An 18,525-nucleotide genomic window follows, 5' to 3' on the forward strand; every position below is an offset into this window, starting at 1 on the left:
GATATTTAGAAGACAATTCTTCAAATCTACACATTTCCTGGAACTTTAGCCCTATATATTTTTACTCAGAGCATATTTTCCGTTGCTATATGCTAGGAATATTGAAAGTTAGGTTTCAACGAATATTTCTTTACGATTTTGAGTCATGCTCCGAGTACTTATCAAAAATATAGTTTTAAAAAAGATCCTTGATATAACTAATTTCACGAGTGACATACCTTAAGGAGGGCTTTTGAGCAGATTTTTGTCTGGACCTATATTTCTAAAATTCTGCATCATATTTAAGTTCTTACATTTAATTTGTTTTCTTCAATGCAAATTAAACAATATTAAAGGGGGGGGGGGAATAAAAAATAAAAAAAAAAACCCGCGATTAAATTCCATACAGATAGGATTAAGCCAGAAACTATATTTTGTGGCGGAAGGTTTCTTGGAAGAAAATTATTAATTTCTCGCTTATGAAGTATTTACAGTACTGTTAATTTTAGATTCCTATTTTTTCCTTGCTATATGCACACAGAGCAATTTTTTGCAGTGAATTGTTTTATGATGGTTCTGAAATTCTATTCAATTAATTTTTATGAATTCTATCATCATATTGTGACAAATATAGTAAATATATTCTGAAATCCTGGAAAAAATTGAGCCAATTTTAACATAAAATTAACATTTTTTTTTTAGTAACATTTAAAAAAATTACATCATAGACCCCCACTTTTGATTTTCTTGTCTGAATAACTTTGATCACTCTGCTTAAATTCAGCAAAAGTTTAAGACTTTAAATTAATTTTCTTGCTTGTTAAATTTTAATGCCAGAAAAATGACATTATGTGAGTGCAAGAAAGGTCGAATAATTGAATATGCGAAGCAATTTGAAACTTCTTCTTTGTCAAAATTTTAATGTGTCTTTTTAAAAGATAGAATAGTAGTATATTTTGTCCCAGGATTTATTTGGATAAAAACATATAGGAGGGAAAACTTCGAAGATGTGATTTATGATTAAGACACAATAGTCATATTAAATGTACCGTAGCGCTAAAAGAAGCATACTGAACCACATATTTTGTTTTCATATCCAATTAAGCTATGCGTATAGATACTAAAAATATACTTGATAAAAAATTGCTAAAGACTTTAAATATCAGGATCCAACCTCGTTAAATTGAAGTGAAGGAATAATCCCTCGATTGTTTGTCAATTCTATGAGCTAGTGTTTTAAACATGATTTGTTAAATGTACGTTTAAGTAATGTATTTCAGTGTTATAAAGTTCATAGGAAAGATCTGATAATTTTTTATGGCGCGCTAATATGCATTTATTAGAATTTAGTCTGACACTTCAAGAAATTTGCCTGGACAAACACTATCAGGTCATACCATAATGAACTTTCACTAATGATGAAGGCGTCCTTGTAAGATAGTTACATGTGTTACACAAATCTTAATTGTCGCTCACGTCGATGTGAAAAATCTAGAAAATACACGTTCCCTGAAATCTGAATGGCTATAATTTTAAGTGGTTATTAACTTTCTATGTTTTTAGCGAAACAACATGAAATATAGAGTTTATGTACGTTATGTAAGTCCCTACATGTATGGTATCATCAAAAATTAATTCTTAATAAACCTTCTAATCTGTATGGGTGATTGACTATAAAACTGCTTCGACCTAAAACTGCTTGAATGTAATCCATCAATTCAGTAGAAGTAACGAAAATGTTTCTAGGAATTTAACAAACTTCGTTGAGATAAACTTAAATCAATCACAAAAACAGGAAAATTTAGTTTTGGGTCTTTTTTGGTTTTGAAAATAACATTATTTCCCTCTTTTTTCGTAAAGCGGAGTGGCTAACGCATACAGAAAAAAACATCAACTTCCGATCCAGTGCCAGTGATCCAGCTATATAATTTCTAAAGGCAATTTCAGTGCCAGAGAGAGAGAGAGAGAGAGAGAGAGAGAGAGAGAGAGAGAGAGAGATGTACATTTTCTATAATTTGTGTTAATCAGAGAGGCTAAAAACTGGCCTATACATGTACATACACATGGCATTCGATAGTTGTGGTAAGAACTATTGTAAAGTAAAAATAACTATAATTGTTATACCTTTAAAATTGTTTCCTATAAAATTCTATATTTAAAAAAATCTGACATTTTCAATGTTTTACTGAGCGGTCATAAAAAAAAATCGATATTTGGCGGCACATATTGTCGCCACTAAACATACCATTGTCGAGATATTAAGTAGAGGCCTGTATGTGTACTTAAAAGAGCGGGCTTCATATTTTAGCGGCTTTGGCGCAGACAACGATAATTCATGAATTAATAAAATACCAAATATGAGCGGAAGTGTGTAGCGCTAATTCATGATCATGCCAACCACTCAATACCCAGTGATTGATTTGTTTTGAGAGAAATATTGAGGGAAAATAGCACTTGAATTTATCTACGTTTATTTTCAATCTTATCAAATTTGTATTATCCTGTATACAGAAAAGTACTACACTACAGAAGTGTTACAATACTTGTACTTACTGTTTATACCGGCCTTTACACTGCACATATTGTCGCCCAAGGAAAAAAAATTAATACATCTGCAAAATTAATTATTCTTAAAAACATTCTGATTGTACATGTACTCACAAATACTCCGAAGTTGATATTAAAAAGATGCTTAGTTTCTGATTGACAATATCTATCATAATGTAGTTTTGGGGGATCAAATCCTCCAACCATCTGTTGAAATTCCCATGGGTCCTAACTGAGTCCAGTTATTAGCAGTTCTATTTTGTATTCATATGAAGCAGAATTTATTCAAAAACTTCTACACGAGAAGTCTCTTGCTGTGGCCTTCAATTTTAGTTATATGGACGACATTTTATCAATTATCAATATTCATTTTGTTTCATTTCTACGCCGATTCGATATATACATGTAGCTCTTTGAATTCGAAATAAAAGACACCACAGAATCTAACATATCATTCCATTTCATATTTGTCTACTTTACTAAAAAGACATTGATGGAGAAATTACAAAAAGACTTTATGATAAATGTGATAACATCAACTTTTCTATCGTCAAATTCCCTTATTTACATGTATTTAGCAATATACCATTATTACCTGCATATGGAGTTTATGTTTTCCAGTTGGTTCGATGAACAAGACCGTGCATAATCTACATACGAGCAATGTCTAAATCGAAGCAAGCTACATGTACAGATAAATAAGTAAAAGGATATCAACAGTCTCGTTTAAAGTCAGTATTTTGCAAATTCAATGGTCGATAAAATGACTTTATCAACAGAAAAGCTCACTTATAAGCCTTCCGCTCAGGTGAGCTAAAAAAATGAAATGTGACCCCATTTTTGTGTTTAATAACGATTCTCTGTAACCACTTAAACTTCTTGGCCACGCATGGTCACCGATTTTGATGAAACTTTGCCCATTATTACAACTTGACACCAGAAATGTATATCAAATAAAATTCCGTTGCTATGTGTCTTGGTTGCCATTGTAACAGTCAGAAAAGTTGGAAAAATTGAGATTTTCAGCTACTTTGAATCTTTCTTAAACCTTAAAAGACTAAGAAAAACAAACAAACCATTCTCACAAAAACATGACACCTTGTTGCCACTTATGCTATAAAAGAAACTATTTAGAATTTTTCTCTAAGTAAGTGGTAACCATGGGTACATTTGGAATACATTTTAGATGCTGAAATGCTCAATATTCATTAATGATAGGTGTTACATGACCAAATTCAATCAAAAACCTAAGAAAAACAATAAAAATATTTGACCTTAAGTAATTAGGTAATTGGCAATATTATTCTAAAAATAACTTTCAGATTGCCATGGTAACACAGTGTAACCATGCAAAATCTGTTGCTAAGATTGGGTTAATGCTACTGTCTTGAGGAAAACAATAAAATTCATGACTAGCACATATAAATCCTTAGGACCTTGCAACACCGACAACATAAGAAAAATTGGGATTAATTGTTACTTTGCAGTATAACCATGGAAACAACGTACCAGTTATTTAAAGTGATATTTTTTGCTGCCTTAGGAATTTACTTACCTTTTAATCAAGAAACATATTATTTGACTCACCTTGAATAGTACTTATCTGGTAGAACTAAAGTTGAATATCATTTATTTATAAAGTTTGTTGAAAAATATAACACTGTTGCTATGGTTACCAAGGAGGAAAAATTTTCGATTTTGTTAATTTTATATCAATATTAAACCCTAGGTGCCAGCGTTTTGCATCCAGTTAGAAATTGGGTGGTAGTCAAAATTGAAAGTCAGGTTAGTTGTTCATAAATATCAATCATGAAAGTTTTGGGAATCTACATACAAGGGTAAGTATCCAAGGAAACAGAATATTATTCAAACTTTTATGCATATTTTTTCGGCTAATTTCCATAGCAACGCTCTATTTAAAGAATTGAATTTGAATTTGTTGAAATGTGAAAATTAGGGTCACACCAACGCCTTTAAAAATTGATCATCAGTTATATAGAAATATGCTTTTTAAATAGATAGGATAAGATAAAAACACCAAGAATGTAAATTTAAAATCTCTTCGTGGTATTAAAACCAGGACAATCATTGCCAACCTATAAGAAATATATTTCTTCCTTGGTATATGTTACAAGGATCTTTTGTCTATTTTTTGCTTGCATTTCAACCTATAATTATTGTTTATATTCTTAAGTGTATGACTTTACAAAATTAAATGAACAAAATAATTACTTTTGAATACTTTGTTTCCATAATAACCTATGTTATAGTTGATTTACCAAACATGTTTATCATGCATTTGGGACAGCAGGCCTTCAACTTTCAGAAACAGTCATTGCCACTTATTTGCTTTGCTGCAAACGTTAACTATGGGACTCTGAACATGTTGAAAAATGCTATTTTTCAAACTTTAGGACATGTTGCTATGGTAACCATGACACGTAGCAACCAATTTTGCCCGATTTGAGTTTACGGCATCAAAGACTTTTATCATACAGAGTTTGGAGAAATTCTGAAACTATGCGTGCCACAGCTCTTATATTAAAGTTCAAGTCATTACAGAGAATGACTCCTAATATCCAAAATAAAAAATAAGCCATAATATTCATGCAAAAATTTTAATAAAGCATTACTCCTTCTCTACAGAACTATATGCGGTGTATGCATGCATACTTTTGCCCCCACAAAAGTCAAATTTTGAAAATTTCTTGAAATGTGCTGAATTGTATATATTGTATGAGAAATCTTAATTCATGTCATGTTTATAATGTGGAAACAATGATTGTCCCTACTTCGCTCAAAGCCAGGTCACTTATTATTACCAGAGGATGTCTCTTTTTTTACCAAGGCATTTTGGAAAGTTCAAGATCCTAAATGGGCACTTCAAAAAAAAAAAAATTGGCTCAGGGGTATAAATATGTGGATCGCTCACAGTTCGTCTACAGTTTATATAATTTCGTTATTGATTTTTTTTTCTTCTTCAAATAATAGTAAGCAAAAATAGTCAATCATTTGTTTATATAATACATATAGCACTTCGTTTAACATTGCTTAGTTAGTGCAAAGTATAAAATGATACAATTATCTTACATCAACTTTTGAACATTCGAAAAATATGGACAATTGCAAAGGTGACCCGTGTCTCAAAATATAACATGCACAGGTCCGTAGAACGTTTTAACTTTTTTCTGGTTATAGTCTTTTGCAGTAGATTTTATATGAGAAAAAATCATTTATAGATGCTAGTTGCCCCCTCCCCCTTTTTTGTTGCTTTAACGTCAAGCAATGGCAAATAACCAGTATTCTGAAAAAAATGTATCAAAAGGAAGGAGACCCCCCCCCCCCCCCCCGAGAGGATACCTAGGCCGATAAAAACATCCAGTTAACAAAAATATCTTAAAGGTCAAACAAATGAGCTTAGTTGCTGAAACTGAAAGGTTCCTCTTGTACAATCCCATACAAATAATGTAATGAAATATTATATTGCTTTGCTGATTCAGAAGTAAAAAGCAATCAAACTTGATAAAAATAGCCTTCATTTATGAGGTAGAAAATGATAATTGTCTGAAAAGATGAAAAATAAAGAAAGAAAATTGTTTAAAAATACATTTATTTACATTATTTACAAACACAATCATAAAAGATCAGATTTCAATAAAGAGGTTTAAAAAACTGACATGTTCCTCAATGTTTTGAAAATGTCTGCGTATGTTATAAATGTTCTAAAATCCATGAGAAATGTTTTAATACCATTTCACATTCTTATATGGAAAAATGAAAACAAACTGAAGGCTTTACAATCAATGTAAATTGTCATAACACATGATAATTTATGAGTTTTTGTTTTTGAAATTTAATTTACTAATGGAGCAATCTCTTTTTCCTGTTATTTCATTTATCATTTAATGAGACAATATATATTTTGTTCCAAATCTGTCCCCGATCCAAAAGCTGAATTAAAAACTTATGACTGTCCTATAGAAAATATGGAGTTGTTGTGCGTGCTGGAATGACCCTCTCGTGTTCTGGTACAGCACGGAATAATTTGGCCTCTCTTGTGTCTGGATCTTTGAATGATAAAACTGCTGCAATGTTTCCACATCGATAACAGTAGTTAGGTGCTGACCAGACTGTCACAAGTTTCTCATCAAACATGTACTTATAGCCTGAAAAAAAAAATCATCCATACAGATATGAAGCAATTCACTAAAACTTATGAATTCAATGATTAATACATGTATTAATAGTATCTAACATACTATGCATCGTCGCAAACCATGGCCAAAACGTACGTCTGGCCAGTATAGGAGAGAGCTGTATGCGGACTCCATGTCCGCGATGATGCATACTATGTAACTTATTATTCAGTTCTCCACAGTACTAAATACAGCATTTCAGTATTTTCCACCTTTATCATCTCATTTATTATATGTGCTTCATTGTCAGTTTTTACAAAACATTGTCTAGTATATATATTACCTTCGTGCACTAACTGATGAGCTCTGCATATAAGTTTCAGGTTGTTGATATGCATAAACTGAAATGATGAAATATTTCTTAATTAGCAATTTTATGTTCCTGGTGGCATTTTTATACAAGATGCCCATAAGCCACAATACTGACCTGAGTCACCTTGGCAGCATTTTTCAAAACAATGGCACAAACCTAGCCCCAGAGTCATATTTGAAGAAACTTGAATCTACACACTGAAATTTCTGCATATTTTTATGACTAATCATGACCATGTTGTTCTTTACAAGAAGTTTTTCAAAAGATATTTTCTTTGAATTTCTATTGTGATCCCACGGCACCCTTGCACCAGTGGCCCTTAAACTTGAATCTACAACGCTGGACGATGTTTGCATCAAACATCACTAATAACGGCCTTACTGTTCATAAGAGGAAAGTTTTTGTACATTCTTTTTTATTAAACTATACCTTCCATGTGAAACTTTTACTCCTACCCATGGAGATTATGATTTCAACGAATTTAAATCTGCAAAACTTGAGAATACTTGTGTAGTATGTACATGAATGACTTATCATGGATCTGCTGTTCTTTAAAAGAAATTATTTAATAATTTTTTCCCTATATATTGTCATGTAAAACTTGGACACCCTATTGTGCCCCAACCCTATTCCTGGATGGCACATTTCAAACAAAATTAAAATTCTTAAATTTACATTCTCTGAGGATGCATGCACATTAATGTGACTTATCATTGCCTTGTTATTGAGATTATTAAAAAAAATTCCTAAATATTCTCATATTAAACTTTGCATTTTGACCACTTTCTACCCCATGGGGCTATAATTTGAACTTGAATCTATACTACCTGGGGATGATTGCATATTAATTTCACTACTCATAGCATTTAATGTTCTTGAAAACAAAATACATGCATAAAGAAATTTTTCCCTCTATATTCCCATGCTAAACTTCTTGAATTCTGGCCCCAACCAACTCCCTGGGGCCATGATTTGAATAAAATTAACTTTACCTTGTATCTTAAAACTATCAATTTCCTCTTTTCTGGCCCAGTAGTTCTGAGAGGATTTTTAAGATACCCACCCTAAATCTGCATTTCATTCTCCTTTTAATAGTATGTGGCCCCTCATTTGAACAAACTTGAATCCACTTTACTCAAGAATGCTTGTGACAAGTTTGGTTAGAATTGGATGAATGTTATCAGAAAAGCAACTTGAGCTTTATGCTCAGATCAGCTACTAACTGCATACAGTGCAAGTCAGCTCATAAATCAGACTTCATTTTTTTTTTAATCTCCACTGACCAAGGCCTTTTGTAAAGAAACTTGGGTCTGGTGATCCCCATCTTTCCTTTCATAAAACCCCCCCACTTATATGGGATTCCCATCTTTCATTTTAAAGGATCTTCCATGCCAAAAAAATAGCATTCTTACCTCATTTGTGACCTTTGCCCCAAAGAGCCATCCTGCACCCCTGGGACTGATTGCCCATGTCTCAACATCCTCAGGATCAGACCATACCAAATGTATACAGCATTAAGGAAAAATGTCAAATTATCATCAAACAATACTTGTTTTTGAAATATTCCAACATTGGCTTTTAATCAACATGTGTATTTTGGAAAAATCTGCACAATTTAAAAATTTCTGTTACAAACCAATCATTTTCTTGAATAGACAGATATTTACGAATACAAAAATGAATACTCATTTTACAATTATGAAATAATGAGCATTTCTGATATATTAATAATTTTAGGAAAGAAGACAGCAAGAAATGACTTCACAATTTCTTGAATCTAAAGCCCCCCCCCGGGATTTACAGAGTTATTGAATTTCTACATTATCAAACTAGAGAGTTCCAAGGAACAAATGTGTCGCCTGCTTTATAGCATCATTAAAAATAACAATAAACCGAAGAGTGGCCAGTTATTTACTTGCTACTAGCATTATCATGATTTATAAAAGCACAGGAAAAATCCACGAAGAATAGCGTTTATCATAAAAAATCTGATTTTAGAATAGAAATATGATTCCCCAATCTCCAAAGCTAGGGGGAATAATGAAATTGAAATTAACCTTTAAAAAAATATTTTTCATTTTAAAACATGATAAATGTGTGTTTAATCTAACCATCCCCAAAAGAGATTTCAGTCTTTCTTTAATACTGGTCATCTTCGCTAGCCAAGGGTTTCTGATACGCTACTCTCCTCATGAGAGTAGCGTATCAGAAACCCTTGGCTAGCGAAGATGAATACTGGTATACCAATCACGATGTATTTTGAAAGTACAATCTATTTAAATTTCAGTTTGTGTGGTTACTGCATGGCATACAGTTTCAAAGTACAGTTTCATGAGCTCATAAACATGAATTATAGTTGCTAATTTCAAAATGAGCTATTTTGAAAAGTAGGTCAGGAGTCAAGTTAAAAGGTCACAACCATAGTATTTTACAAAAGCCAAAGTGCCAAGCAATAGATGTGCAAAATATCAAATCCATACCTATATATAGGGTGTAACAGACGGAAGAAAGGACAGTATTCAAGTAAGGTGATCCCCAAGTGTCGCTCTGCTCTGCAGGCAACACAAAATGACCTAGGACCCCCTATCCACCACCCCCCGCCCCCAATAAAATGACGAGAAGAGTCATGTATGTGAAGGAAGCTGGCTTAGAAAAGAGACAAAACACCCCCCCCCTCCCCCCCTTTTTAGTTAATTTAGTTAATGCCCAAGTTAGTCGGAAACAAATGTTCAGCAGCAATATGACTTTACCTTCTATGCACTGAACAGATGGTTCATTATATGAATTTTTTAAAAAGTCAGATCTAAAATTTTATTCATAAATCACTTATGATATTACATAAAACATAATGGAACAAATCATGGTGAGTTGTTAAAAAATGTTCTCTACATGTTAATGCAAATCTTTCTTGTCAAAAACTGTCACAACAGCACTATTCATCTGCAAACTTCTTCATTGATGAAATGAAGTTAACATATGCCTTCTTTTCATATTTTGTGCTAAATTCAATCAAGTCTTGAGTGAAAGCTCTGTCAATGCCTCTTTCATCAAGAACGTCCATAAGACCCTCATACATGTCAACATCCATATTTTCTGCTTCGCAAACATATGTTGTTTCTTTAACTTCCCCTTGGGTCATTGCAACGTTGATAATTTCAAATCTGTCAGACACATCATCCTCTGATGGCTCTTCCCCGATTTCTTCTGAAATCATGCAACGGATAGCCATTGTGTTACCACTAGGCTTGACAATTTCAACTTCAAAGGGAGGCTTACAAAACAATGGCATCTCATAGTCTACTTCCTCTCCCTCTGGTCCATATTCCTCCAGAGCTCCAGCAATGCTGAATTTTACTCTGACAGTCTCTTTGCCTATCTTCTTGTTTAAAACCACTTGTACTCCTTCACATTCCTTTGTCCATCCATCAAGAAGGTTGTCAACTTCTTCAAGCCCGTCCTCCGTTTCTGACTTTATTTCAGATTCCAGGTACTTCGACAAATTGGAATCACTTTCAAGGCTGGCACTTTTCTGATGACACCAACGCTGTTGTACGCTTCCGAATTGCCTCGGAAAATTGACAAGGCTTGAAAATGTCCTTTTACACACCATGGTACGACTGGTAAGATTTCTTATTGCTGGTAATCCATAATGTTGGAAAGAAGATCTCGTTTTCAGAGCACATAAAAACGTTTTCCGCACTAAACTAGACATTTTATGATAAAAAGTTCATAAAACACGTGAAATCAGGTCAGGTTTGATTATTGAGTAAAGCGTACGTATAATGATTCGTACTTCTTTTTATCGAGTCGTACTTATATTGCTTCGAATTTTAAACGCAGTTTTATTTAAACGAACCAATCTTTTAATTTAGTAAGTGAAAGAATTTCATCAGTTAAACACCAAATATATTTACACTTATAACATTACTTAACAATTTTTTTTATGTGTCAAGTGTTATCTTTTTATAGTTATATCATTATATATATGTATATATTTAAAAAGAACTGATTTTTTTTTCAGCATACTGAAGACAGACAAAAGAAAATATTGTGTACGTATGTAACATAACAATCTGTTTTGGGTCTATCATTTGGATGAATTCCACCATATTTTTAGCTAAGTGACACAACTTGTAAAAATGCATGACACTTCGTTAACAGTTACCTGAAAGAAAAAATCCAAATACATATAAACACAAAAAAAGGATATCACAAAAAGCTCCTTTGTGAGGGATTTCTTGATTCCTCTCAATTGTTCTAATCTGGTCAATGGTCTTTATATCTGGAGAAAGACCTCCATGGACACATAAAACACACTCATCTATAATCTGTTGAAAAAAAAAAATCATTTTGATCTTTATTTTAAATTTAAAAAGAAAAAAATCTGCATACTTTTTGTAACTGAAAATTGAATTCCACACCTAGGCCTCTATCACTCAAAGACACATGAATTACCACTATAAGATACATACATATTTCATTTAAGTCTGGTGATCCCTTGGAGCCATCTTTGCAAGTTAAGGGTTTTCAGTCCACTTTGCTCTCCACAAGAGAAAATGAAGCGGATCGAAAACCCTTGGCTTGCAGAGATGCCTTAGAGCATGTTTGCAATATTTCTGGAGAAACAAATAAAAACTTAGCAAAAGATTCCTTCAAATACACTATCCCTGTGTATTGCAATCATACAGATACTCACTGCTGCTACTGTGAGGAGATCAAACACCTTACAACAATACCTCCAGGCATTGGCATTCCCATATTTAGACTGACATTCATCTAAAGGTTAAAAAATATGCACTTTTTCAGACAGAGTATCTGTGTGGGTATACATACATGTTAAAAATCTAATTTCACATATCTACAGCTGCAGAAATGCAGCCTTCTGGGAAAGAAAATAAGGACAGACATACAAGAAATGTCTGTTTAACAAGCTGCTGCTAACACATTGAGATGTCTGTCCACAAAGACAACAGCAGTAAGTACATGATAAATAGTTCACCAAAGAAAATACAGCAGAAAAGAATATTCATGAGCTGGTGGAAACATTGTATTAGAAACATTCCAAAGTTTCCCCTCAATAAGTTAGTAATACAGTCATATCTTGTTATCTCAAACTTGATGGGAAAAAGATAAAAATTTCAAGATATAAGAGGACTTGAGAAATCAAGGGTGAAATACTAAAAGAATACTTGGCTGAGAAATCCAGATGGATTTGACATATTCATGGTATTCAACATATCAGTGTTTGAGATATCGAAGTTCAACTGTATTAATACTGCAGCATAAATTTTCATGTTTATTATTTTTTTTTTTAATTAAATTCACATATGACACCTTAACAGCATTTCATAAGTACTTCTTGACTTTCAGAGATAAAAGGAAATTCACTAAATACTTAGTAAGGTTTGCAAGTCTCACTGCTATTGGCTAACATTCAGTGGGTTTCCACAGAGCCAATGGAATTGACAAATCAGAGTTATTTAACAATAAAATCTAACAGCTCCAATCATATTTTCAAACACAATTCCACTTTGAATCTTATTATTCAATGTAAACAACGATGCTTAGAGATCAGATTATGATGCTGGCCATTAAATGGCTTGTTCCGGTACAAGCATGTTGACAGACTTGACAAGGGAGTTAAGTATATGTTGTAAAACACATAAGCAACACATAGATATCTGGTGGGGTGGGGTGGGTGGGCGTAACTGGTCATGTGTGGAATACAATTACTTACCATAAAATCCATATATCTGAGTTATCTGTCTGCTTTCATGATTTCCTCTTAACAGAATTATTTTGTCTGGCCATCTGTCGATTTAAATTTTAAAACAGTGAAAAAAAAAAGAGAGTAGACTGGTGCTATAGCTAGACATTACTACAAAATAAGGTAATTCAGTTGCCATTACAGTTTTCTTTCTTTAGCTGAATACTATACACCTGTATTTTACCTGGCTTTTAGTGTCAGTAACAATGTGAAAGTTTCCAAACTATAATATCCACGGTCAACAAAGTCTCCCTATATGAAAAAAGTAAACACATCTAAGCATGTATAGAAGAAATTCATAAAAATAACTAAATAACATGGTAGACTAAATTTTCAAATTCTGAAAAATTTACAACATAATTATTTCCTGAAAATGAATGATAAATTCAAGGTACACAGACCTTGAGATTAAAAAAATTGCTACAAAGGCTTCATTAATGCTTATGCAAGTGAACATACCATAAAAATGTAGTTTGTGTCTGGACACTGCCCTCCTGTTCGGAATAATTCCATCAGGTCATAAAACTATAAAAAACCATAACTTAAAACGATAAATAACATTTCATTACAATATAATAAACATTAATTGAAAGATCAAAGCAAAATACTATGCTTCTAAAATTTTGTCATCAATACAGTCATATTCAGAATTTATTACTGTATATCCAGTTAATTGTCTGGAAGTACTGGGTGATTTTTTCCTTTTCTTTTTTTTTCAGAGACATAAATAACAGAGATTTGCAACTCCTATACTTACTGTCTAGAATATGTGACAGGTCAGTCCTATAATTACTCTTAGATGCTTTTGTATTTTGATCTAAATAAATTATTATAAATGTATGAATATATATGGGTGTAAGACTGGTAAAGTTTTTAAAGTATATACATGTGTTTTAGTAAATAAAAGCAAACAAAGCAAATTAAAGAGGTCAATGATCAAAAGGTTGGTAAAATCTCAGAGATATGGCTGACCAAGGTCGATTGTTGGTATTTCAGACTTCTCCTTTGCTAATGTATTATGAAAATATACATTCTGAATATTTTTTTGAAATGAATAAAAGGTTCTACTTTGTTATCCTTGATAATTTTAAAGATTTTTATGATTTAAATGGTGCAAGATTTAAACAAAAATTAAAACAATAGCACATGTAAGAAATCTTGAGATTTCCAACAGTTTCAAATTTTTGTTATATATGTCTCTGGGTGTTTTTGTTTACCTGATTTTACAATTTTATCCATCTTAACTATAAACATTCTATACAGTGTTTACAGTTACACTATCATGGTTATGAAATTTCAATCTGGTGTTCTGATCATATTAAAAACAGGAATTGACCTGTTGTAAATTATGCTAATGAATGGATCTTTTACCATATTCGCTAGCCAATTAAGGGTTTCTGATCCTGCTTCTCTCCTCATAAACCCTTGGCCTATTGTTCTATCAAACATCAGGATTGTTTACATCATGTGATTTCGAATCTTACCTAATACACACAGCTTGTGTTATTGACAAAAATAAAGAGCGTTTTAAAAAATCAAAGTATATATGATGAATAATTATCAAGCAAATATTGAGCAATGTTTATTTGTTATTTAGGATGCAAATTTATATCTTCAATATATAGATTTCAGATAAAATTATATGCACATCAACTTAATGATGGATGATACCATACATGTAGCTTTTTTAATATATTCGATCAGTGCATATTATCTATTCAAGATATATTACTAAAGTCAGGTACTCTTCACACAATTGCTCCGAAGAAAATAGTTCCATTCATGATCAGTAGATACAACATTACAACAAATGTTAAGAATAATGATGTATATTTAATACGTTAAAGAAAATAAAATTAACGTAAAATGATTTTAAGAAAATCGCTTTTTCCCCAGAAAAGGAAATAAAAAGTTTTCATATTCCTACGCTCTCTGCCTCCTCAGTCTTTTTCACGAAAATATATAGGTCATACTTCGATTGATAACATTGATAAATCTTTTCACCAATTATATTACTGTCATGATTATTATTCGTTAATTGACGTATATTTTCTTTTGAGTGAGAATGCTAATCATTAACTGTGTTTGTTTTTTTTTTTTAAATAACGGAATGGTTATTATGGTTAAACACCTGCAATCGTAACTTCTCGGCAAAGCAACGTGATTTTCCGAGCTCGTCTGGAAGGGTCTTCGCACGTGTGTAGACCTAGGCTATTTGGTCTTGCAAGCACAGGTGTGTGCACCGTTCGCTAGTGACGTTTAGATCTTTTTGACTGGGTATTGGAAGTTCATAGAACCATACACCGGTTTCATAACAAGTGCAGATTAACCGTTTTTACTCAAGCCCTAGACTGGGCTAGAGGGGCATCTAAAACGATGCTAGGTCATCGATCTACTCAGTTTAAAAACATGAAAATGTACTATTTTTGTAAGTAAACTTAACATTTCTAGAAACAAAAATGAAGTTTATCGTCAAAACGTCTGTATATTCAAAATCTATATTAAGTGAACATTAATGTCGGATTCTATTCTATGACGAAGGAATAATCAGTGATGCTCCACAGCCGCAACCGATCTCGCGCTTTCAAATGCATCTCTGGACGAGTTCATTGATTACTCTCAAAGGTGACAGGTTGACCCATCTTTAACATCTGCCTATACTTTGAGTGATATAGTACTTTAATAGCACAAAAATAAAAAAATAAATAAAATCTATCCTTGACAGATCCATATATATGCCGGTTTTGCTATTTAAAATTTGGGTTATCTTTAATAATCCATAACGGCTTAAACTTGTTTTGATTTTTTTTTTACAGAAGATTCTATCATTGGAGAGTTAGATGGTACACATGTAGCAAAGGCCCATAGTGCGCGGATTTTTTCAGAGCCCCCCCCCCCCTTCACTTTAAAAACGTTGCTACAGGCCTGTAACATGCTATTTGGATTAAATATTCCTGAAAATGAGTGAGGTGTTAAATACATTTTTAAAATTATACGATTAATTATATTTAGTCTATGTTCTATGTGAAATTAAAACTATTTTTAGGCATGTGCAACTTTGTGAATAAGTCACTACATGCATGTAACGTTATATATGTACATGCAGTTTGTTTCCTAGTACATATTTTATTCAACGAAAGATGTTGAAACTCAGTAGCTTAAATATTTATTCTCTATTGAGAAGTTGATGGCTCGTTCTATAATCCAGAGAATACCTAAATATTACGTCATTTATTAAAAAAAACGACAACTCTAAAAATTTACATAATCATAAAATTCTGGTTACTCCCCTTTGATGACGTAAAATATGACGTAACTTCAAGGCCATTCTCGTAGTATTTTGATCAGAACATCATAATAACAAGGATATGGGTTACCCCATATCCAAGATATTCGACTTTTAATTTATTCGATTTATGGCACTTTTATAGTTGACTTTCTTCTCAACTATGACGTTTTGTCAGTAAATATACTTGTTATTTATTAGAAATCATCTGAGCACAATGAAAACTCGAATAAATTAAAAGTCGAATATCTTGGATATGGGGTAACCCATATCTATTCTTGTATAGAATGGCATGTACCATTTACTTGTTTTTCATTTTCAAGAATATTGTCAAGAAATATCCCAAAAGAAGATATCATCATTTACTATAGGAGATTCAGATTGATCATATGATATCAATTTACCCCAATCACAACTTGAGAAAAAAAATCCTGAATTTTGATAGCAAGAATTTGTGAGGAGAGTAGCAGATTAGAAACCCCTTGACTGGTGAAGATGACCTTTTACAAGTCCATATGACCCATTTGAAGCATTTAAGCTTCTATACCTTTTTTATTATATAATTTGATTATATACCTGTCCATGTATATCCCCACACACTGTTACCGGTGAAGAAACAGGCTGGACGTTTGACTCCTCAAGCAGAAGTTCACAGACCATATCGCAAAGTTTCTGTAATGTTGACAAGAAATATTAATGGTACATTTAAGCACATAAAATATGCATATAACAGTTTAATTTATTGTTTGTAGGTCTTATAAATTATTCAATAACTGGGCAAACTTATAAACTATCATAACTCCATTTAAAACATTGCTGTGATGTCATGCATTTGTTCTTGCAGTCTAAAAATTTACCTGTAGCCGTCCGATAATAAAAATTAGCAGTCCAATAATATATTATTGGACAGCAGTGATAACAAAATCGGACAGTAGTTAAAAAACAACAACTAGAGTTAAATCAAGGTTTAATATGTCCAGAAACCACAGAAAAAAAAGTTAGGGAGAAAAAATTCAGGGAAAGCGAACGCCAGGAAATTAAGTTGTTAAAAATAGCAAATCCAAGAAGAAACTGAAGTTTTAACCTTCCTCAAAAGTAACACTTTCCATTCGATTTTTTGCAAAGCGTTTTCGATACAGCACTGTGAATAAGCCAATTTAAATCCATTTCTGATAAAGAACCAGTCTGCGAATCTCTTCATTTAACGAGGTTTGTTCGTCAATGACCGCACTTTTAAAACCCAAGATTTTCATTATATCATCCAATCAAAATTTTAGATAAAAATCCGCATTTTTACTTTAAATGCATTTTGAAGATATCATCCAACACTGTATCTTTATCAATGTCAAATGCACTTAATAAAAAAAATATTCCAAATCATTAAAAAATCCTTCATCACCTGACCACTGTCCATAGTTCCTGCTAAGCCAAACGACTGCCATTGAATGAAAGAAACAAAAGAGTTCACTCACTGATTTTACTGTCTAAAGAAAAAAAAACTTTCTCTTTTCTTTTGTCTACTTATTAGATGGTTTCAGGTAGAAGACTATTGATGCCTATTGTGTAATTATCGGACTCCTTCAGGTAGATAGAACGTTCTATCATAAAAATGATATTGTCCTACGGACCAGGTTTAACGATAGTATTCGTTCCGTGTATTGGCAATGTTGCAAAATAAACACGGGCGATAACTCGTACTCTGTGCATTTTCTATGAACAATCTAGAGAGTTCTGAATGTCAACATGGCATTAAATTTGAAGCAAGGAAAAAACGTTGAGAAAATGAGTTGATTTTTGTTATTTATACGGATTATTTTTTTTGGTTAAAAGACATATACCATCTCAAAAAGGTTTGTTATTATTAATTTGGTAGTTATTTTCAGTGCAACTCCTTTTGTATTCTTCAAAATCATTTCGGAGTGGATCCACTCCGATTTGCTACATTGCAAGTATATGGGACATATTCTAACTGTGGTGAGGGCTTGTCCCGAGACACAGTTAGATTATTCTAACTATCCTTCAGGTAACTTTTGGACATTTAAATAACAATGTTTTAAGTAAGATATATGCCTCATACAATTCTATATGTAAAATTATCAGACTGTTTTCGGCCCTAACGGGCCTCAAACAGTCTGATAATTTTACATATAGAACAGTATTCGGCATATATCCATTACTTAACTGTTTTAGTGCTTAGTTAACGTTAGACTAGTGCATTGGTTACTCAAATGAGAAATCTGAAGAAAAGAACATTTCCATAACAGATTAATGGTGTTTCACTTGAAAACCAATTACAATGTTATGTTCCCGATATTATAACTTACTTTAAGGTCATTTTCAGGCAAGTATTTACATTCTTTTGCTACCTCAATCCACTTCTCGATTTCCGCCATGTTTGTTTTCCTCGATGAATTTATACCATTCAAAAACAATGACG

At 32.4% G+C, this 18,525-nt stretch overlaps 2 protein-coding genes across 2 annotated transcripts; both read right to left on the minus strand.

Annotated features, from left to right (window-relative positions):
• Nucleotides 1-6,119: 6,119 nt before the first annotated feature.
• On the minus strand, nucleotides 6,120-18,486 carry LOC133191850 (serine/threonine-protein phosphatase 6 catalytic subunit-like). The gene is made up of 10 exons (XM_061327580.1): nucleotides 18,413-18,486; nucleotides 16,665-16,760; nucleotides 13,262-13,327; nucleotides 12,987-13,054; nucleotides 12,773-12,846; nucleotides 11,732-11,811; nucleotides 11,247-11,363; nucleotides 8,448-8,540; nucleotides 7,006-7,063; nucleotides 6,120-6,692 (listed from the first exon to the last, which is right to left on the minus strand). The coding sequence occupies exons 1-10, from the start codon at nucleotides 18,479-18,481 to the stop codon at nucleotides 6,502-6,504; spliced, it is 912 nt and encodes a 303-aa protein (XP_061183564.1). The 5' UTR covers nucleotides 18,482-18,486; the 3' UTR covers nucleotides 6,120-6,501.
• LOC133191849 (uncharacterized) lies at nucleotides 9,833-10,785 on the minus strand. Its single transcript, XM_061327579.1, has one exon. The coding sequence runs from the start codon at nucleotides 10,745-10,747 to the stop codon at nucleotides 9,968-9,970; it is 780 nt and encodes a 259-aa protein (XP_061183563.1). The 5' UTR covers nucleotides 10,748-10,785; the 3' UTR covers nucleotides 9,833-9,967.
• Nucleotides 18,487-18,525: the final 39 nt, after the last annotated feature.

The sequence above is a fragment of the Saccostrea echinata genome, unplaced genomic scaffold (assembly GCF_033153115.1).
Source record: "Saccostrea echinata isolate AGI-Se365-2 ecotype Australia unplaced genomic scaffold, CSIRO_AGI_Sech_v1 ptg000025l, whole genome shotgun sequence".
NCBI lineage: Eukaryota > Metazoa > Mollusca > Bivalvia > Ostreida > Ostreidae > Saccostrea > Saccostrea echinata.